General features: G+C 51.2%; 1 protein-coding gene across 1 annotated transcript; it reads right to left on the bottom strand.

Moving 5' to 3' along the window:
• Nucleotides 1-14,484: 14,484 nt before the first annotated feature.
• LOC104539780 (LON peptidase N-terminal domain and RING finger protein 1-like) lies at nt 14,485-22,803 on the bottom strand (the record flags this gene model as incomplete). Its single annotated transcript, XM_010183387.1, has 12 exons — nt 14,485-14,682; nt 15,794-15,940; nt 16,027-16,189; nt 16,502-16,660; nt 17,078-17,199; nt 17,830-17,944; nt 19,537-19,630; nt 19,874-20,020; nt 20,256-20,391; nt 21,118-21,243; nt 21,977-22,099; nt 22,685-22,803. Coding segments are annotated over 12 exons (1,649 nt in total), but the record flags the coding sequence as incomplete, so codon positions are not given.
• Nucleotides 22,804-22,945: the final 142 nt, after the last annotated feature.

Here is a 22,945-nt window from a genome sequence, read left to right as displayed (position 1 = left end):
ATTTCCCTCTCACAAGATGCACATAGACTGCAGTATGCAGATACTCACAGAGAGGTGGATTTCACAGGGCTTTAAATTTGGAGGTCCCAAAGCTCTCCTGGGGTGAGAGGTGGGATAGTCCCATCTTTCAATGCTGGTGCAATGTATCCTTACATGGTTGTTCTGTGTAAGCCTGCCCTGCATCCCTCTCCCACCGTGTCTTGGCCAGCCAAACCAAATTTAATGCAACCATAAAACTAACATTTGAAATAGCTCTAGAGGCTTTTTCCTGCATGCTTCTCCCTTGCACTCTGACACCGGTACCACCACACACAAAAATCCCACTGCTGGGCCAGATGGGTCCCTCTCCAGCTCTGCCCTAGGCTAAGGCTGATTCTGTCGGCACGGGCGATCATGAGCGATCTTGCTCAGCTCAGCAGGTAAGTGTTAGGTGTTTGGAAAACCAACTTCTTCAGGACCAGAAGAAAAATAAGTCTGTTTTCTGCAAGATTGATCTGCTGGCACCAGCAGAGCGATCAGCTGGACTTCTAGGAGAGCGGCAACAAACAGCAAATTAGAAGGTGTCAGCCCGCTGAGATTTGAGACAAATTAGAAAACAAAGCGGCGCTGTGGCTATGCTGCGCCTTTCAGCGGCTGCTGGCCAGGCTAAGCCAGCTCCTTGCTTTCCTGCAAGCCAGCTTAAAAGGCCCGGGACTCTGCTGTGGTGGCCAGTGGCTGTGTGCCCAGGCCAAGCAGCCGGGGGGTGGGGGGGCCCAGGCCAAGCAGCCGGTGGCTGGGGGAGAACTGCTGCCAACCACCCTGTGAAGACGCACCTGCTCCCCGCAGTGCTGGGCTGGCAGTGGCCAAAGGGCACTGTTCCTCCCGCCAGCCAAAACTCTGGCTTCCTGTCATTTATCTGTGTTCTTAAAGCAAGCTTAAAGCTCCTCCTGCTTGTCTTAGAGTGCTTTGAAATGCAGCTACCCAAAACCCAAAATGCCCATGCCCCAGTGCAGCAGGAGCACTGAGCAGGCCATGCAGGGCTCTTTGGCCAGCATGAGCAGACACTGAACCACCCTTCTGCTACAGCCCGCTTTGGAAAGGGAATTTCTGCATCCACCAAGCAGCATCCCTCAGCAGCATCCCTGATAACTTGTGCAGCCCAAAGAGAGATCTGGATTTTTCCTTAATAACCCCTGATTCCACTCGATTGTGATGTTTCTGAAGCACCCTCTTCTCCTGACAGCCAGATATTTCTCGCTGTGCAACTGAAGAAGAAAGTGAGTCGTGCTCCGAAACAACCATTCCCGTGGGAGGTCAGTGGGTCAAACAACTTGAGTTGTCTTCACAGACCATGATGGTCTGATGACAGATGTTTCCACCAGTGGACAAGATTTCAGTAACTGTTGTTTAGCTGCGCTAAGGAGAATCTGAGGACTGGACAAGCAGCTCATGGAAATGCTGTGTTTATCCCCAGATGCTGCCCTAACTCATCATTTAAACCCTGATCCCAAGGGAGTGATGGTCCCAATGCTTTCATTCACCAAAATTGAAATTGCTCCAAATGAGGTGGATAATTAAACATTTCCGCTGATCCTGAAAACCCTCTGAATCAAAAATCCCAGACTATAACAGCACAGAAGCACATCACCGTGGATTGAGGGGTTGACAACCAAATTCTGTTCAGGTAAAAGCACTTGCATGTGTGGGTTTTTCTTTTTCTGAAGTCACAGAATTTTTAAGAAATTTTTGTCCTTGGTTCTAAGGAGACAAAACTTCACCCAATATTTCTGCATTTAGATTGATGAAGTCTGCTTTCACTCATTCTCTCATTCTTGTTGAATAAAGGCAAACTGTTGCCGTTTTCTCCTACCACTTTTATCGTACAAATTAATGCTCATTTTTAGCTGAAATGTCTGGAATGAGTTAAACTTCCCCAAGAAATTATTGCAGTAGCCGGATGTGCGAGACAGGCAGAGTGAAGAGTCTGCAAAGTGAGGGAGGGAGAACGCTTTCAAGCGTTTTATAATTACTAAGTTGTTTGGTTTTTTTTAATCCTGTTTACATTTAACTTTGCACATTAAATTCATAACCATGATGTGCAACCAGGTGCAGTAGCAATATACAAAATCTTATTAAGAGGAGCAAATGGATAAGATGGGAGGAATCGGGATGGGAAAGGAGGGGCGTTGTGATGGAATTAGCACCTGCTGATTTTCATCCTTTCTAAGAATAAATTGCTTGTCAAGTAACTCGATGGGGACCTACTACTGTCAGTTAACTATACACTTGAGAAAAATAATTGGAATGCAAAATGCCACGGCTCACAGCAATCTCCAAAGCACCCTGGCTCCTTGGGTTTGCATCCAGTGGGGTCTGCTTTGCTGCAGCTTGGCATCATTCATGGTCCTTTCTGCTCCTCTCTTTCACTCACTGATGCTAATTGCTGTGGGTATTTTTTTACAAACCTTTGTTCAAACTTAAATACAAAAGAGTCTTGAGCAGTCTGGCTGGATTGAACTATTTTGTCTGCACCTTTTCAGCCCTGTCAGTGATGCTCAAAATAAAAGAGTTAGATTTTAACCAGGTTTGCTATTAGAATGGAAACAACGATCAACTGATTACTGATCTCGCTTAGGGAAGTTTCTCAGCTGACACTGCTGCTTAAGCATTATTGGCCACTTCATATTAATAGCTGCAGAAATGAAAATTAAGTGTCAGCATCCTTCTTATGCATAGGCAGAAGTCCTGGATGCAGTGAGAAGTGACTTGCTATGATTGCTCAGAAAAGTAAGTGCCGAACCAGAAATTTAATCTCCACCTGGGAATTATTTAAAATTCTCATTGCTGCCACAAAAACAGGAGAAGGATCTGCACAGAGTAAAACAGAGATGTGGGTATACTTCAGGATTTAGATTTCTGTTGCTTTTCCATGGTCAATAGGTACATCTGCTCTCGCAGGCTGGGCTGCATCCTGCCCGCTCCCTTGAATAGCAACTCATGAGAGCCCTCCTTGGATCCCAAAAGGTGGGAAAGGGAGGTAAGGTGCCAAATCGAGACCTGAATCCAGGGCCGAATCTGGGTTAAAAACCCAGGGATCCAGTGAAAACCCCAGCCTCAGGCAGCTGGAGGTAGTGGGTTGCTGGGCAGCTGGATTATACTTGGTCAACTGAAGGATCCGCACATCCCCGCAAACCCAGACCTGCAAAGCCAGGGTTTATCCAGGCTGTTCAGACAGGCACTGGGAAATCTCGGCTCAGTCCAGCACAAGCCCAGCCAGCCTGAGCCTGCTCAGCAGTGGGCTCTTTTCCATCAGATAAGAAAACATCTCCTGCAGAAAATAGAGGAATGAGAGCTTATCTCCAAGATACAGCATCTCCTGGTGCCACCTTCAGCTCGGTGTTATAGTGGAGCTGCCAGGGGGCTCTGACCTTTGTGGGAAATGTTAAATCATTGCAGCTTTCATATCATTTAATATTCCTCATCGATTAGTTTCCATCTCCCTGAAGGCAGGAGGATTTGACTGAGAGCCAGAGCTCAGCAGTACCCAGTGCTGTGGGTGGTATTGAGCTTTTGAGAAAGCTGAACAAAACAAAGTGCAGCAAATGACTTTCAGAAATAAAGACAAGAAAAGGAATAAGTTTCAGAACGTCTGTTTTTCCTGACCTGGACTAAAATCCAGCTACCATTTCCATAAAGCTTTAACTCCCAGAGACAGACAAACATTGACAGCCCATTTCAGCTCCAAACCACAGATTTCATTTGTTGCAGCTACAGAAATGTCATGTGCACCTGGTTTTATTTTTTTTTGCCTAAATTGGCTGTATTGGCTGGACTCACTCAAGAGCAGGCTTGTGGGTGCACCAGCTGTGTGTCCTCACACACACAATGCTGTGTGCTGGCTCTTCACCTTCTCCTGGACAGGACTTCCCAGTCCAGCCTTGGTCAGGCAGGAGAAGACAGAGATACTGTTCAGCCAGCACAAGCGGAGCCGCTGCCTGGGAAAAAGCCAGCCGAAGTGGGGCGCAGAGCTCAGAGGAAGCAGCTTTTTACTGAGCGGGGACCAGCACAGCTCCCATGAGGATGTCCTGCTTCTCCAGACCCAGAGCATCCATCCACCCATAAATCCACCCCTCTGCCAGACGTGCTGAACAAAGCAGAGACACTGAGTAAGGAGGGGACCCGTCGTTCATTACAGTCTGTTTAATTGCCTCGAAGCTCGTTTTGAGGAACCATAAGCAGTAATCTCCCTCCTAATAGACTAGCCAAGAATAGCCATGTCTGGGCAGCTCTCGCTACTTGATTAATCTCATCTCAGCGCCGGCCTCCCTCTCCCAAAGCTTCCACAAAGCCCTGACTCGCCTCTTTCCACTGAGTCACGCACAGCACAGATCCCTCGGCTCCCAGCTTGTTTCTTCACTCTCATTATATTTTTAAAGCCTGGGCTGGTTCTTCTCCTCCCCCTGTGTCCAGCCAAGTATGTGTTGGGATTTGGTTTATGAAGTCAGGTTTTGCCTCTCCTGCCAGGAATCCCAGTAACAGCCCCCAAAGGGGATCTGGTGCTCAGCACATCCCATGCCACGCTGGCTATGCCACAGCTTTTGGCGTCGCAGAGGACGAGCCCCATTGCAGCAGCCAGTGCAGGGGTACACACCACTCTCTTCTGTCTGTTCCCTCCCTGGTCCCAAGCTTTCAGGGTCCCTGGCATTTTGAAATGGTTGTTACCCCTCCCCAAACTGCCTCCCTCCCACTCTCCCCACCCACCTGCTCCTCAACTGTGGTTCATTCAATAACGGGTACCTCCCGAAGGCTGAAAGGCCACAGAATCACTGCCCTTGCTTCTGCCAATAAGTATCAGAGGCATGGAGAGGAAATAGAGGAAAACTAAGAGGAAAATACAGAGCCGAAGACTAGTCACTGCTTTTGTTGTTTTAAGGGTTTTGTGCTATCCCATGTCAGCTTAGGCAAGGTCAATATAATACTAGCAGTAGATAATGGAGAAATACAGAGTATTAAGAAGTAGCTTCGAATTAATCTCAGAATTATTTATTTATTTGTTTTTCAGTACAGCAGTGCACCTCCTAGCTCCCTTATCTTTTTGGGAGCACCTGGAACTGTGAAAGCTTTACACTTGCAAATCCAAAGCTTAAACAGGGTAAACAGTTTTGCTTCAAACACTCCAGAAGGGAGGAAAAAAAAATGAAAAGGGAGAAAAATCGTGCTCTGTATTTGGGCTTTAGATTTATTGTGCTTGCAGAAGAGGAAGGTTTGGGGGAGCTTATGGATTTGTACAGGAGCTGAAAAGCTTGTGCCTGCTTAGCAGCCTTTATGGCAAAGCGTGCAGAAAAGAGAGCGCTGCTCCTCTTCTTGTGTGCCAGCCTGAGCCCAGCACTGCCCACCCAGCCATGCTGAAGGGTCCTGCTGCAATGTGGGTGCTGTGGATGGATTTCCCCCAACTCTACTCATCAGTGCCTTTAAAAATTGCTTTTTAAGCATCTTTTTTCCCATCTCAGTATAAAACTTGCCTTCCTCCTACTGCAGTTATTTGTGGATGCTTAATAACGTGTCCGGGAAGTAGAATAATTTTCCCCCTTCACTCCTGGGCCCTTCAAAATTCTAAAAAAAAAAACCCATTTAGTCATCTCGCTAGAAAAAACAATAGTGATGTCAGTGTGTCTGAGTGATGTCAGGAGTGGTCATGGAGACAGCACGGTAACTAACCCCTGCAGGATCCCCACGGGGGTCTGCTCCAAAGGAGCCTGTAAGCGGCAGAGCGGGGAGCTGTACCCTGCCAGTGGCGCCGGAGGTGGCTGTCACCAGAGGATGCTCTGCCAGCACAGGTTTGCATTCCATCCTAAGGAGCTCTGACAGCACATGGCAGCCAAAGCCGGGTGTGTGCATCAGTCTAATACACTGCCTGCATCCCTGGCTGCGGAAACGCTCACCAGCCACACCAGCCACTGTGTTTCTGTGCTGCAGTCACAAGCAAAGGGGCTGTGACCTTGAGCAAACATGGGCTGAGGGCAGCTTAGGCCATTTCTCAAGGGTAGACACAAAGTGGGACAGGCCAATTCGTGTCTCTCTGACATAAATAAGTTTTCTAACCCATTTGGAGCATGACAGAGTCTGTCAGCAGTGGGACATTTCCCTCAGCTCAGGGCTGTCCACTGTGGCTTGATGCAACCCCTCTCTCTGAGCTGGGACATAGGCACCAACAATGGGATTTTCAAAGTTTGACTCTTCAAAGTTTGATTTTTGGACAGGATCTTGCAAGTTCCCCAGGGTTGTAAAAAGGATTCGCAGCAGCAGCAGCAATGCACTGACCCACAGATAAAAATGCGATGAGGAGTTATAGTCCTGGCTACGTTTTCCATTTACACCACACTCCCCAAAGTACTTGGTAGGTGGTCATGAACAGTGAGCAAATCTGCACAGAGGACAGAGCACAGGTGGACTTGATTTTGATGTGAGAAACCCTAATGTGAGCAACGTACCCTGTTTGTAAGGTATCTTCTGGAGTTCAAGAGCAGGTTAACATGCCATGAGAGTCAGGTCCATTTCCCAGCTTTGTGAAGAAAAGACAAGGACTCATGTGCTTTCTGCAGGCTGAAAAAGCAAGGAGCTGGAGAGGGCTTTCAATCTATTCATATTAATTATAATTCTTTCCAGTCTTGACTAGTACAGCACTCTCCAGTTCGAGGTCCTCATTTTTCAGTGTTTGGGGCTAGCTGGCAGGTTTTCAGTTTCCATCAGTGGAGTAAAGTGGATGGTTACCTCTGAGAGCCAGAGAGTACCCAGAAGAGCCAGGGGAAGTCTGGAGGAGGGAGCGGGATGGTGTCGTCCTTGCAGCAGAGAGAATGAAGAGGGACAGCCACGCTACAACGCAGCCCTACCTGCTGCTTTTCAGTAATCACCCAATTTAGCTGGTTTGGGGGTTTTTTTCTCTCTTTTTTCACTATTAAGATTTATGAGGAGGAAGGTGCCCAGCTGCATCTGAGCACAATAAACCTCTCGTGGCTGGCAAAAACCGATGAGCTATTCTTCCAGCTTGTTAGCAGTCAAGAAGATGGAAGGAAGTGGGAGGAATCCAGAGGGTGAGGTTTTCTAATGCCTCACTCGTCACTGCCGAACCCTGCGCTATTTATGGTGCAATTATCACTGCAGACAGACTCCTTTATCATCTAGCCAATATTCTGGGCAGAAATCCTATTGCAGCCCAGCCACTCCATATATCACCCGGGCACAGGCAATGGGCAGGTGAAGAGGTTCGCTGGTGGAGAACACATCTGCCAGATCCCGTTTGTCCCTGCCAGCCCTGCCCACCCTGTATTTACCACCAGGGAGGATTCTGCCATCCTTCTGCCCTCCCAGCAGTGCCCAGTGCAGTGGGAGGAGGTGAGGATGGTTTGGGGCTGTTCTGCACAGCAATGCCAATAGGGACTTCCCATGGGAACCTGCTCCTCTTGAGGCATGAGGACAAGTTTGGTTGTGCTTCTCCAAGGTCGAGAGGGTCTCAGAGCAAACTCCCACACAGCTCACTTCTCTGGCTGATTTGGGACAAGACCAGAGCAGGCTGGCTCATCGACAGCACCAGCGAAGCCAGGTTTCCTCTTATTTACCTAGCTGGAAAATGACTTTGATGTAGATTCTCTGGTGTCTAATAAGGGTCGAGCATCCACTTCCCCTCTCCATTGGCAAATGCATTTCCCACCTCTATTTCACTGCCCATTTTCACAGACCTTCTCTCAGGACCTTGATATATCCGGAAGCTTCTTCCCCTGTGTCGAATGTGGGTGGTACTGGGCAGCTGCTTGCGGGAACCAGTGAGACTGCACACAAGGCTGCTGAGTCATGTAGCCTAATTTTCCTGGAGAATCAGACTAAACTCCCACCCACATCCCTGTTTCCGCTGCCAGGGCAGAGCTGAGATGCACCCTGGTCTCCACTCCACCATCTCCCCTTTCATTGCACAGAGCTGGGCTGCATTTATTAAAGGGATGAGCCTTAATATTTGCAAGGAGTGAAATCCTTGAGGCAGAGGAGCTAAAATACCCATTGCTTGCACTGCCTGTTTACCTTCTAATTGTCACTGACTCCTGCTTTTTCACATTCCTGGTGCTTGAATAGGGAAGATGAGATCTAGGCAATGTAATTTAATACCCCAAACATACTGGCTTAATTGCAATCCCCATAAGCCAGCCACACAAAACTCTAAACAAATTCGATTAATTTATTTCAATTTGCACAAGTCTCCCTCTCAGACTGTAATTAATGGAGGGAAACAATTAAGGTAAACACAGCACAGCTGAGAGAGCTGTCCTTGCTAAAAGTCACATTTTATTTTAATAATGCTGTATTTATATAAGTTCCACACTTTTAACAAGTTCCTCATTTCCTCATTGTTTAATCAGTCCTGTAAATATTTTGCATGGGCTGAAATGGTTTTGTGAAATCAGAAATCAATAGGGAGGACATGGGGCAGGGAGAGACCGAATTGCCGATGGGTGCTCAGGATGGATGTGGGTGTGGGCAGAGGCTCAGGCAAGGGACCAGTCTATATATTTTTATATATATATATGGCCCTATATAGCCTCCTTCTCTCCACATACTGGCATGCTCCAGTGGTGTATTGGTGATGGCTTGCTTTGCTGGGTTTTGCTTTGGTTGAGTGGTGATGCCCTACACCAGCGGCAATGCCCATCACTCCCACCACTGCAGCAAACATCTCCCCGTTCCCAGCTGCCAGCTCTGACTCTTACAGTCCTATGCATTTGAACCGAAGCTAATTGATATTCATTAGGACTTTGATAGCCCCCAAAAGAGCCACTAGGATCACTGATGGGTCCGTGTGTTACTGTGCCATCCAGGGACACGGTCCTGTAGTTCGTCAGCATCGCTGGTGCAATGGGCCCAAATGGGTTTTATAAAGCCTGTAGAGCGAGCCTGTCTCAGTAAATGCGGTTACCAAAGGCGTAAATGACCCATGGTGGCGCTGAGGCAGCTTCACCTGATGTATCTTTCCAAATCTCTTACTCCTGTTTGCCTCAGGACATGGCTTTGCATGGCTTCCATGTGCCGCACAGCCAGGGTGCCAGCAAGGCACCTCTAAAATGCCACCGAACAGGAGGCAAAGGCATTTGTCCAGCTGATGCTTGATCTCTGCTCTGGGTTGCACAACCTTCAGAACACGTCTACAGTCACTCTGCTCTGCTCCAGACAGGACAGGGACTGCTCTCACACTGCGCACAGCCTGGCTGGAGGAAACAACGGGGCTTTTTCTGCAGGCAAATGGGCAGGTTCCACTCCAGCAGTGGCTTTGAGCTGCCTTTTTCATAATTTGTCATTTTTCCATCTTTGAATACATCCCGTGAACAAGTTTTCTTAACAGAGACAGCACATTGTTTTCATCATTGCCTTCACTGCTTTCCTTTATTTTATTTTTTCTAAAGCAGGAACAATACGATCCATCTTTCATTGCACCAACTGGTATTGCTAAAGGATAGGAAAAAAATTAAGTGCTGTTTTTCTCCCTTTTCTTCCCACCTTCATTAACCTTAACATGTACTGTGCTCCTCTTCCAGTGCCAGCATGGTCTTGCTAGGAAAGAAAATCTTAGCTCAAATGCTGTCTTGTTGATTTTCTGCTATCTCAGGTATTGGCTGGTCTAATTAATTTGGAAATGCACCATTTGTTAAGGAAAGACGAGGCGCAGCCTGACACCTGCTGTATTAATTACTTGCCTCTTTAGCTAATTGCTTGCCCATACTATTGTGTGAGGGAAATTGTCACCGATATCTCATATTGAAGGTGCCGAATGGGAAGGGAAGAAATGGTGCTGTTGAAGAGGAGGTCAGGGAAGCTGGAGGATGCATTCTGGGGTGATGGGAGCAAGGCCAGTGCTAGTGCTGGTTTACATTTCCCCAGGGATGTAGAAAACAGGTGCAGGATATGGTATCCCAGATGTGATATCCACAGAAGTGGGGGCTGGATGGGGTGTGAAGAGAGACCCATTTGGAGAGGGGTCCCCTGACTAGCAGGGACCTTGTCGGGTGACCTTGGGCAACACATTGCTTCTTCCCACCTCTGGCTCCTGACTGTAAAAATCCAGTGAAGGATACAGATGTCTATTTGAAAAGCTGGGATGATGAGCATTATATAAAGGCCAGAAATCATTATTAGGTATTGTTGGGATGCGTGGGGAGGAGCACACGTGGACATGGAAAAATATAGGGAGGAAACAAAGCCAAGAAGCAGAAAGCAAAGCGTGGTGGCACAGGGGGAAGCAGAGATCCTGTGCTGCGGGATCGGGCAGCTTCGTCTCCCCTTGGGCCCCAAGTGCCTCCAAGGAGCCTACACAGAGATGGACTCTTCTCCCCACAGCTCTGACGGCTGATTTAGGGGTGAAGCTGTTTCATGTTTTGCCATGGAGCCTGGGCAGAGAGGCTGGAGGGGCCTGCAGCTGCCAGCCCAAGCCATACCAAGCAGGACAAGATCTGCAGGCTCATTGTGGAGGACAAGGTGAAGCAGGAACCCTTGGAGATGGGGAAGGAGCAGGCCCCGGCCTCCCCAAATGCTCTGTGCCCCCACAGACATAGTTAGACCATAGCAGCATGGGTCTAAAAGATGCCCAAAATGGCTCTTGAAGGGAAGAGCATCTCAGGAGGGGATGGTTTGGTGGAAGCCAGTGATGAGACCAACATCCCAGGGTCCCAGCACAGTCCCAGCTGATGGTGGGGATGCTGGAGTTCCCTCATCCAGGTAGACATTTGGGACAGGGTTGGGAGAGTGACAGCATGGATGTGGCTATGTTCCTCCCAACTGCCTCCATCCAGATCCCAACTGCTCAGTGAAGCAACCCATCATCCAAGCGGGGCTGTGAGACACTGAGTCTGCTTTTGCAAGGGATCATGGGACATCGTTATGTCTCAGCTGTGTGCTGGGATTGCCTCTTCAAGATGAGTTGCCTCATCTCCTACCTCTGAGCTGAGGCCATGACCAGCAGGGTGGCTGGAGGAGGATGCAGAGGAGGACACCCTTCAACTTCCCCAGTCCCCTGTTCCAGCCCCAAGAGGGATGCTCCACTCCAGTCAACAAGACCTTGCTGGCCAGAGTGGAGAAAGGATCTCCCCGAACAGACCCTGTGCAACTGAGAAAGAGGAGGTGACCTCAAGTGACTCAGGGCACCAGTCCCCAGCTTCACTTCTCTGCTGATGGAGAGCTCGGGGCAGTCCAGCCCTACTCCCTGTGCGGGGCCAGGGCTGAAAGTGGGGTTGTTTTTGGGGCTGGGGGTGAGAAAAGCACAGCCAAGGCTGTGGCAGCGGCGGATGCTGCACATTCCCTGCGCCGTGCCTTCCTCCTTGCCCGCACTCAGACTGCTCCTGACATCTAGTGGGAGCAGGCAGCACGGCAAAGGGAGCCGGTGGCAGCTCCTGGACACACGGACACGCTCTTGCTGTCCAGCCGGGCACAAGGCCTGGGCTGCCGAAGCCACCAAAGGGGCTGGCATCGGGCACGGCACACAGCCGGGCTTCACCAGGGCACGGCTCGTTCCGTACAGAGTTGCTGGGGGTGAAATTCAAGGTACAATTCCTCACGGAGCCAGTTATTGATGGCCTGGCAGAGAACTTGCTCTGAGGCATGGGACCTTTTCAGGGTTATCCACCCCCTCAGACCACTTCAGCCCTCTCTCCTACAGTTGGTCTGGGCTCCTGGACATGGTGCAAAGCAGAGCTGGCCAAAGGAAGCCCTCCCACCCCCATCGCCTCAGTTTTGGATGGCACATTTGGGACGTTGAGGGAGGAGATGAGGCAGGAGACAGGCGAGAATTGTCCCAGCAGGACACCCCCATGGTCAAGGTTGAGACTGTCCCCTCTCCGTGCAGGGCCACCCTCTCATTTTAGAGCCTGTGTGTGTTTCCCTGGGTTGTCACTCATCCCTAATGCCAACTGCCAAACACAAACCTGCTCACAGCCCTCTGCCCACAGCTGCCAAGGCGACAGGGACAGATGCTCTGCACAGCATTCATGGGATGGACACCCTACAGGGTCATCCCATACTGGTCAGCATCTTTACCAGACCAGTTTCCCCAGTTCCCATACTTCCCCTTTAGCTGCAGCAGCCAGTCCCTCCTGCCTTGCCTGCACACACTGAACCAAAACCACCCTCTTTTTTGCTCATTTTCAAAGTTTTTTTACCTTTGCTGGCCTGTGTTCACTGTGTCCATCTAACTTGCTGTTTGAAGGCCAGGGTGTCACCTCTCCATGTGTCCCCAAAGCTCCCTCAAGATGAAAGTTAAACACCAGCAACAAAACAACAAAAAAATGGTCTTTATTTCAATGACCAAGAAGAAAACTTAATTCAAAGAGTGAAGATACCAACACAAACCCCAAAGACACTCAAAGGAAACCTGAGCATGAGTCACTTCCCGAAGCAGTCAGGCAGATGTGGCTCTGGCCCCTGGTTCTCCCACAGTGTGGACATGACACAGACCCACACTTCTCCCCTGCGTCCCCCACATCTCCCTCTTGCTGGACGGACCCCGCAGCCTGGGGAGCTCTCACACCTGGAGGAAAGGCAACTTGGAGGGTCACTGGGTGAGGTCACATTGACCCTGCGGAAAAGAAAGGCACTTCCCAAACTTCAGTGTCATCTCTGCCACCTGCAGACACTCACACCAGGACTGCAAGGTGTCCCTCCATCACCTACCCCTGCTCACCCCGATCCAAAATCCCAGGGATATAGCCCCTTGTGGTAGCTACGGTGACCCAGAGAAAGCAGCAAATTTGGGGAGGACATGGCTCAAAAGTAGAGGACCAAATCCAACTTTGACTTGTCCTCAGCCACCCTGTGCTCATTACAGTCCCTGGGGAGCAAGCCCTCAGCTCACGCTGTCACTCCAGGGAGGCACTTGGCTGGAGAGGAGGGAGCAGGACCTCTTGCTCCTGGAGAGAGGATGGGAAAAGGCAGTGTGGCCCTGGGCAGGGACCTCTCTGGAGCTGTGTCTGGAGCTGTGTCTGGAGCCTCCTGGCCGAGGAGGCAGGACCAGGACCAGCACATGCAGGATGCTGAGATGCAGCATGTGCAGGAAGGAGCACTACAGCTCCAACCTGATTTTCTCTCCCCCACACACATCCAAGAGCCCACTGAGCCCCCAGATGGGGTGTGGAGCCTTTGGAAAAAGCGGGATAAAGTTCTAGAAGCAACGTTAATCCAATGACTCACTAAGTGGCTATCACTCCTAAAATACAACCCAAAGCCACTGACATTATGGATGTGAGATAAAAGCCTAAACCTTCTGTATTTCCATGGAGGAAAGCCTGGTCCATCCTGCAGGAGTCTTTTCCTGTGCTTAGAGACAAGCAGCAGACAGGCACTTGCAGACAGGCACTTGCTCCCCTGACACAGGGCTCACAGCCTCAGCCACTGGTCCTGCCCCCTCCCTGGCTCTCCAGAGATTTGGCTCCTTGACATCACTCTCTGCTTTTTCAGAGGATTCTGAGCTGTTCTGGGTACCAAGTACAAGGATCTGCCCTCAGCTCAGATCCTGCTTTTCTCCTGAAGAGGCAGAAAGTTTGTAAGAAACATTGAACATGGGAAAACTGTACTGGTCAAGGAGCAGGAAGCCTCACAAAGCCACATCCAGGATTAAGACCCTTGCGCCATCAGTCTCTTCCAGCCCCCAGATCTGACCCCACAACCTAAGCTCAGGCAGGGTCAGGAACAGCAACCTCTGAGTTGGGGGAACAGCACCCATGCTGCCAAATCCCCCCCCCCCCACAGCACCTCACAGCACCAGAGCCAGCAGTCAGGAAGCGGCCAGCATGCTCCAGCACAGCTCTGGCCCAAGCTCAGCACAGTGGACACAGCAGAGCACCCAGCAGGAACCAGGCACATTTGGAGAGCAGCATCTCCTCACCGTGTGGCCATGGAGATGGTTATGAGCAGCACTGTAGGTTTCAGATTGTTTCATTTAACCTTTCTTCTTGTTTTAATAGAAATGAAGCCAAACTCATAAGCAGAGGCAGACCTGCCAGATCTCATGGCTGGGGAAAGCCATTGGGACCTCTCTGCCTCCCAATGCCACCTCTCCCAAGCCTGAAAACCTGCTGCACAGAGCAGGACCACCTACCAAAACCCCTACATTGTCCTTCAAAGAGGAAGAGGTGATCCTGGCACTTGGTCCCGTGCCCTAGGGAGAGTCCTCCTTAGTGCTGAAGCAGCTCAGCAAGTGATGCTGCCTCTTGACACACAACCCAGCTTTCCATTCTTGTCCCCCCTCCAGCAGCATGGCACAGCTGTGTCACCGAGCAGCTCCCAGAGGTGACATGGACGGCGTAGTGTCACTGCCGGTGCAGCACTGGCCCTGCCAAGCTGGGCAGAAGGTGCCCAGCTCCTCACTGAGGTCGCTTTTGGGGGAAACTCAAACCATACGCAAACTTATGAAGCAACACACAGAGAAACCCAAGGGCGTGGAGGTTTCCCCTGCAGAGAGGGCAGGGGTCGGAGGGCTCAGACGCAGCCCTGGGGGCTGCGCTCGGGCAGTGGGTGCGCAGCGGGGGGCTGCTGCAGGAGAGCAGCAAGGATGCGCTGGAGCTGGGTGAGGCGGACGCGCAGGGAGGTGCTGGAGAAGAGGTTCAGCTGGTAGGATGGGTCCAGGGGCAGCATGGAGATGAGCCACCAGCACCACGTGGGGCCGTCTGCCGAAGCCTGGAGGGGAAAGAGGGAGAGACCCCTGTCAGGAACTGCACGGTGAATGTGTGGCCTTTAGGTGGCATCGCTGGGGGAAACATCTGCTCGTATCAGGATGGCAGTGCTAAGGTGTTCCTCTGAACACGGCCCTTCTGTCTGGCCAGGCTCAAAACTGGTGGGCAAACTGATTTAATTTCCAGACAAGCATTCCCCAGGGAGCCTTCCGACACAGATGTAACCAGGAAAAAGTCTATACTAAAGAGACAAAGAAATATCTTGTGCTTTTCCTTGTTTAAGGCATTGCTTTTTGTAATCATGGTCCTGCATGGTTGGTGTCTTTTGGGGCATTTGCCTTATCATCACTAGAAGGGGCGAGGTGCAGGTCAGGCAGGTACAACAACTGAACGGTGCTTTTGTAAGCCAGCTTTTTAAAAACCTGAGCCAAACTAACAGGGAAATGCTCAATTCAGCTGAAGGACGAGGAGTTGTTTTGTAACTGCGAGCACAGTGTCAATGCGACTGCTGGCCAAGACAGCTTTAGCATGGGACAGGCCAGCAGGAGCATATTTGTAGTGATCCAAGCAGGAAACATTTTCTTAAAGGAGTGAAAATTAATTTTTGGTATTTTTTTCTTTTTACTCCAGAATCTGAATTTGTCAGAGCAATTTAATAAGCAATCTGGATCCTGCCCTCTTAGCTCCTCTCCTCTGGCCAGCTGTGGCTGCCTCAAAGGAACACAGTAAGAAAGGAGACCACAGACTTGCTGTGCTGTAGGGTTCATTTCTTGTCAAATTTGTTAGGGTTTCCCCCCTCCCCAAGTGTTTCCAAATCCAGACAGTTCAGTTTCTCGGTTCTCATTTAGGAAAAGACTCTGGGAAAGCTTTTGTAACTCAGTATTCGGTTTCCAATAACAGTTTAAAACCATAAACAAACATTAAACACTTTTAACAAACAAGCCCTACCAACTCCCGGAGTGAGAGATGCCGTAACTGGTAAAGGGAGTGAAAAACAGGGTTTGTTTCGCTCATCCTGGGGCTAGCCGAGCAGGGAAGCAGGGTGGTTAGTGCAGGAACCAGAGGCTATCCGGGTACCCTCTCTATTTAGAGCATCCCTTCCCTCGGGGCATTACCTGGATGTCCTCTTCCTTCTCCGGCAGCGGTCCATGCTGCATCAGAATGTGTCTGGAGGCAAGGTCCCCGTGCTCACAAAACCGCTGAGCCAAGCGGTAGGTGCTTTCATGCAGGCACTGCAGCTCCTGCAGCTCCTCCCCAGCCACCTGCATGGAGAGAAGGGGCTCACAGAAGCTGTCCACAGGGAGCTCTGTCCCACCACAGCAGCCTTTTGACCTGGCCCTGCCCTCACCTTCTTGTCCTCCAGGTACTCGATGTCAGCAGTGTTGTAGCCGTCCCTGTGTCCTCGGCTCAGCACCCGGAACCGCCGTCTGCCGATGGTGTCCACCAAGGACCTCCCGTCCGCCAGCAGCTCGATGTGCCGGATCTCCAGCATGCAGCCATAGTCAGCAAAACTGGAGGGAGCCAGGGAGAAAAAGAGGGTCTGAGCTGGGATACGAGTGATGGAGAGCTGCTGCTCCTGAAGGCACCACCTCCAATGAGGAGAAGGCCCAGGAACGAGCTGGCTGAGAGGGGGCAAATTCGGAGATTCACTCAACTCTGCTGAGTTACCACTGCTGCTAAGAGGGCAGGGAATAGCAAGCACACTGCCCACAGTCCCTTGGATTTGCCATATACCAAAATGACTTAGGTGCTCATACTGCCCTGATGTCCAGTGGTCCTGAAGACACCATTCCTTGCAGAGACATCCTCCCAAAGGAGCTCACCTTTTCCCTTTCTCATATATACACATGCCGAACCTCCTGGTGCCAGTCTCCTGGCATCGCCGGATCATGAGGCGGTAGCGAGGCTCGAAGACGTGCAGAGGGCAGGAGACGCCTGGGAAGGACATCGTACACACAAAGATGGGAATGTTCTTGGTCAGGCTGAGGGACAGGAGGAGAGAGCACTATGAAACCTGCTGGAGTGATTCCCATCCCGAAGGCTCTGCATCAGCTGCTCCCCCAAACCACATGTGTCCTTTACCCCAAGAAGTGATGCTCCATGGCAGTGCAACACCACAGCTTCCACTTGGCTCACCAAGAGCCCAAGAACAGGCTCTGCCCACAAAACAGCTCCTTGCAGAGATGCTCCCTCACCCCAGGTGCCCCATGGGGCACATCTGCACCTACTTGGTGCTGCTGTGACGTGGTCCTGGAGGTGGGGCAGACATCACTTGACCAGAACCAAGCCAGAGCAATGGTATGTGGTGCAGACAGCTCCCTCAGAGCCCCTCCTGGTTGCCATGCAGACACATACACACACACACACACACACACACAGTGGAACAGGTCCCTGCTTACTTGGAGAGCTCTGCCATCTCGGCCCGGTGCAGGTCCCGGCGCTCAGAGAGCTGTGTGGGGAAGGTGGCCAGCATGATGTCCTGCAGCACCACCGTGGGGTTGTAGTTTCCAGCCTTCAGGTACTAGAAGAAATTAGGCACAGATATAGGTCAGAGAAGAGCAGCGGGGGAGCCCTGAGGCCCTGCCAGGCTCTGAATCACCGTCATTTTTATTGGAGCTGAGGGTAACTTTAGATCATAGAAAGTCAGGGATAAAACCTATGGGGGGATGTCTAACCATCTAGCAGGATGGGATAGCAGCTCCAATGAGACCTCCAGACATGGCTCAGACCCAGGGCCCATCCAACACAGCACCCTGTCCCTGACAGTGATGCACTCCTTGTATGACAACCTAATTTCCCTGATGGTCTCATCCAAATCCCCTTTCATTAAAAATTAAATCAAATCTCCAGACCAGCAGGTTTTCCATTCATTTCCATTTTTAAAAGTAATTAGCATTTGCTTCTTTCTTTCTCTCTCTCTCTCTCTACCTCTCAGCTCTGTTTACAATCTCACTAAATCATTGTGGCATCTTGTGGAAATTAATCTCTTGGTCTTAATTATCAACTGTCTGGTCATTCCCACATGAGCAGAGCCAGTGCCGCTGTGCCAGGGAGCTGCTAAAATGACAGCATCGCACCTTCCCACCCCAGCCTTGGGCACGCTGCCTGGCTCTCCTTCGGGCTCCATCCTGCGGGATATGCACGCCCTCACCTCTCTGAGGCTCTGTTTGCAGAGGGGGCAGTTGGGCCGGTGATCCAGGCAGCGTTCGAGGCACTCCTTGCAGAAGGTGTGCCCACACGGCGTCGTCACCGGCTCGAAGAACAGCCTGCAAAGGGACCAAAGTCAATGGACCGCAGAGAGCAGTGCAGGGGAAGAAGCGTAGGTAAGCTCTACAGAGAGAGACCTAACAGAGCCTCTGTTTGCAGGGCTGGGTGCCCTCAAAGCTGTCGTTCCCCAGTTCTGGCTCAGCATCCTGGTTTGGAAATCCCGGATAGCCTTAGCACCATATTGGGGGGTGGTCCCCAAAGCACTCAGGGACTTGCAGGGGCCCAGGCTGGTGCTGCAAAGGTCGAGTAGGACACAGTGGGCAAACGTGGGGCAGCTTCTGACCATCCCCAGCCTTGTACCTGCATCCTCTTTGAATCACCTTGCTAAGAGCAAGAGAATTTGCTTCCAGCAGGAACAAGACATTTCCCATGTCCCCTGCCATTTCAAGGGACATCTGCTGCCTTTACCAGCCTTCTGCACTGAAGACAGTGATGCTGCAGGGATGCAACACCACAGAAAGCTATCTCATGCTGTGTCTTCCAAGCCCTGGCAGCCCATGGCTATGCAACTCACCTTAACTAAAGCTGCATTGCCTAAGCTTTGCTCCTAACTCCTGTTAATTAAAACTAAAGGTTCCTAACTGTCTTATCCCTTTAATTAGATGTCTGGGCTCGGGCTGTCGGTCTTGCACAATGATGTAAGATGAGAACTGTCCCACTGTTCCCCATCCCTGCAGCACGGCCATGGACTCCATCAGTATACACATGGCACTGCTTGGTCCTGGCAGGTCTGTGACTCCCAGACACCAGCAGTGGTATTTAGCCCAAAAGGCAGAGATGGGAAAGTGCTTCCTTCTCCCCAAGAGCAGAGCTGGCAGCCCGCACTCGGGCTGCTCACAGGTATCAGAAATGATATGAAGGTCTCGGGAAAGCCTTGCTCAGTACTAAGCCCTGACTCCTCCTGAACATTATGTTTCCTTGCTCTCAGTCCTAAATTCACCTGAGATCAGACACAGCCTCCATCTCTCTCTCCCATGCTGTTCCCCTGTGCCATGCCCAGACCTGGAAAAAGCTGCCATACAGGAGACCTTGACCATCTCGCACATCTGGCAGTGCAATGCCCAGCCCTCTGCCAGCAGCTGCTTGCACAACAGCTGGGACACACCAGAAACAACAGCCTGGTTTCAGCACGGCCTGTGGCAGCACCCAGCCCTGCCCTGGCCCCAGACAGCAGGCAGACACGGGGTCTATCTGGTCTCCTTTTCCATCTCCAGGCACAGGGCCCAAAAATGCTCCCCTCTGGGTTGGCAGCATCCCTGATTTCCCTGGGGCAACACGCTCCTGTTCCAGCCTGCAGTTAAAAAGAGCAGCCACCGCTTTCAGTCTTTGACCCCACTGAACATCCCCATCTCCGCTCCTATGACCCAAGACCTAACGATGCTGCACCCTGCAACAGGGCGATCTGAGCTCTTACAGCCTGGCAGTGCACAGCATGCCCCTGTCCTCCCCTCTTATCTCTCCTGAAACCTGCGTTTCAGCAGTACTGGGGACTGAGTTTGCTATTAAGATGTGAAGAAATAGCCACACCAGGAAAGAAAACCCAGCAGGGGTTAATTCTTCATCCAAAAAGCTCTCCCAGCAGAGAACTCACCGTATGCAGAGGGAGCACTCCAAATCAGATAAGCTCAGCAGCTCCTCCAGGCATGGCTGGGGATACCTTGCTGCTGCTGTTTCCTCTTCATTATCTAGTAGCAAAGACACAGAAAGAGAAGACGACCCCCTGTTTCAATACTGAAAATTAATCTTTGCTTTCTGACCTTGTTCTGAGGTGTAAGTAGTTAACTTCTACACAAAGTGTTTTGAAAGTTAAAACCAAAACTGCTAGAAAATGCAACATAAACCCCCCGAATAACCTACCCGTGTCCATCTGTAGCTTTTTCATCAGTGGGTCTCATGGTACTTGGTAGAGGAAGGTGGTATCTCCTTACCTCCTTTGGCAGGCAGGGAAACTGAGGCACTGGGAGATGCAGTGATCTCAGAAGCTCCCAGATGGAGCAGCTTCTCTGGAGGCCGGCCCCAAGGCATCACCACTGCTTTATCCAAACCCACATACAGGGAAGCCACCTGGCTGGACACTGATGGCAAGTTAATGCCGCTTACCCCAACACAGGACTCTCTGTGTGAATCACAAGTGTATTTAAAAACCACGGGAAGCAAAAAAAGCCTGGCCAGAAATGCCTCATTGGGTGCCCCTGGAACATCTGCTCGCTGAGCTGGCTCACAACACCAGCACTAAGTTTTCAGTGCCAAACAGATTTTAAACAAGTATTTTGCATGAGGTCAGGTGTTGGTACCTCCGACAACACTCACCTAACAACTGCTGGTCCTGCCTCTCCGATGAAGTCCCCGCTTCCTGCCGTGGCCCCGGCTGGGGAAGGGTGGCTGTCCCCTGGCCGTGCTCAGACCCAGCGTCTCCTCCGCCTTCCGTCAGCTCTGCCTCCTGATCCTACACACAGCAAAGATGAAACTGAGCCCAAAAGCCCTTCTCCCTTTGAATATGCTGCCCTATCCACCCCACTGAGCCCGATGGCACCGGGAGTTTTTCTGGTGTGTTGCTGTATATTAACATCTCACATCTGAGGGACAGCAGGAGAGCGTGGCCTTCAGACATCCCTGCTCATCTCATGGTTAAAACGTGGGTTTAGTCTGTCCAGATGTACCTCCTGGTATTTGGGTGTATCTGAGCCCATTTTCTCTGATTTTCCCCTCTCTCCACACCTGCCAAATTCCTCTGTAGAAGGCAAAAAGCAGAAGATGAGCTTTCCTTAATAGCTGCTAATGGTCTGAACTGTTCTCAAATGTGGGATTTGGATAAAAAATACAAACTAAACTGACTTTTTTCCTGATCATAGTGTGAATTGGGTATTTTAAGCACAATTAGAATCTAAAATATTATCAGAAGTATTGCAGAATAAAACTAGGAGAGGAATGGAAGACAGAAGGAGCCTCCTCTCCCTTCCCAGGCCCCACAGCATCAGCTCCCATGGTGTCTTTGCTCTCCCACCCTCTGCTACCTGCAGCTTCTCATCCCAGCACACAACCACGTGCACGTGATCCTGCATAGCCTCCCCTTACCACACCTCCATTCCCATCACTGGAAAACCCCAATTTGGGATGTCCCAGAGGGACATGAAGTCCCATTGCAGTCTCAGATGGTTGCAGGCTCTCATACCTGAGCTTGTGGGGAGGAGGATCGAGCAGAGCTCCCTCCATCGATCTGGGAACCTGTGGAGGCCCTGTGAGCATCACCCAGACGTGCAGCAGCCGTGTGCAGCCGAGTGTTCTCTCGCATGAGGATCTGCAAGGAGAAAGCGGGGCTCAGGGAGTGCTGGGAGAAGGAAGCAGGGGGGTGGGTCAGCTGCCAGGCTCCCTCTTTCCCCAAAGCAGCCTCCTGCTTGCCACAGGGCACGTCAGGGTTACTTGTTTCAGTGCTGGCTGAGCTCTCTGTCAAACAAATGCCTTAGCATTGCATAAGGCAGGAAGCAGCACAAGGCATCGAACAAAATGTTGTATTTTAATGGCTGGAAGTCATGTTCTCCATCACTCACAAAGAGCTGTGCAGGGTACAAAGTCATTCCCCATTTTCCTGCCCTTTCCCTCCTGGAGGGAAGGTGTCTACTCATGGCATGAAGTCCCCATGCTGGGGACACTGCCACAGGCCCCACTGGTGACAGTGATTTTGGCATATGGGTGGGTGCTGGCCTGAAATCATCTGCAGAAAAGACATTGGCTCTCCAGGGGCAGCTTTCAGACGGCTGCTTTGCCTTGGGTGACTACTGATATTCATACCACGCCAGCATCTGGGCCCTGCAAAACTTGAGACTCGAAGATATGGACTGAGAAAGGGGAGTTCTTCATGGGTAGACCTGCACTGGAGTGATGGGAAGTCTCTTGGACCAGGACCCCAGTCCCCTTGATCCCAGAGCTGGCCAGAGCAGTGCGACCACGATGGAAGCGAACCCTCCAAAGGACCAGGGCTTCTCCCTGTGCGATGCAAGGGCACGGGACTCACCATGGCACAGCCCACTCACCTTGTCCATCTCTCTCCGAGCGGGGTGGAAATGAGGACTGAGCGTCAGGCAGTGCTCCCACGCCAGCAGGGCTTCAGCTCTCTGTCCCATCTCCAGAAGCACCTTCCCTTTCCTGAAGAAGGCCTGCAGAGCAGAAAAACCTGTGGTGATTACGAGACAGTGACCAGCCCCCTTCAGCCCCCATGCAAGCCCCAAGAGAAAAATCCCTCCAGCCTCCTGTCTGCTCCCAGCACAATCCAAAGCATCCACACACATTGCTGCTCCCACATGCAGACTTGTCTAAAAAAGACAGGTCCATCCACAACCAGGTACCCAGAAAACAGGACTCTCCCAAAACAGTTGCAAAAGCCATGCAAATAAACCCTGCAGAGACATAGAGAAGGAGTCAAGGGCTTCTGTCTCCGAAGCCACAAAACTATTGCCAAGGAGTGCTTCCCAGATCAGCAAGTGAGCTCTCAGGGCTGATTTCTCCAAAGGCAGCTCAGCCTCTGGCCAACACTTCCCTGAGTCCTCAGCTGCAACCCTGTGCACCAGACCTTTCCCGTTAGTGCAACACAGTGCTTGCAGCCTGGCTTTGCCACTTTGGGGTCTGGCAAGTGCATTTCTGAGCAGGATGCAATGGCTAGGAGAATTCAGGAAAGGGTGAAAACTGCTCCTGTACAGTAGGATTTAGGTCCAAATGCTGCATAGGACCTCCACTCCGCTCACCTCATGGTCTCCAGGCTCAGCCCTGCACGCAGCGTCCAGGTCCTCCAACGCTTGTGGGTGCTGCCCCAGCGCCACAAACACCTCTGCCCGGCACAGTCGCAGGGAGCTGGCATCTGGAGCTGGAAAGAGAAATATCATCACTCATTGGATGAGCCTGTGGTGAGGCAGCAGGGCTGGATGAGGCTGGGGAGATGCTACTATGGTGGGACAGCACCTGCATCACTGCCTTGCGCTGAGCACAGCCAGCTCCTGCACCCCTCT

Source organism: Mesitornis unicolor, unplaced genomic scaffold, assembly GCF_000695765.1.
Source record: "Mesitornis unicolor isolate BGI_N332 unplaced genomic scaffold, ASM69576v1 scaffold31034, whole genome shotgun sequence".
NCBI lineage: Eukaryota > Metazoa > Chordata > Aves > Mesitornithiformes > Mesitornithidae > Mesitornis > Mesitornis unicolor.
Note: the sequence above shows the minus strand (reverse complement) of the source record. Positions and strands in the feature narration are given on the sequence as shown.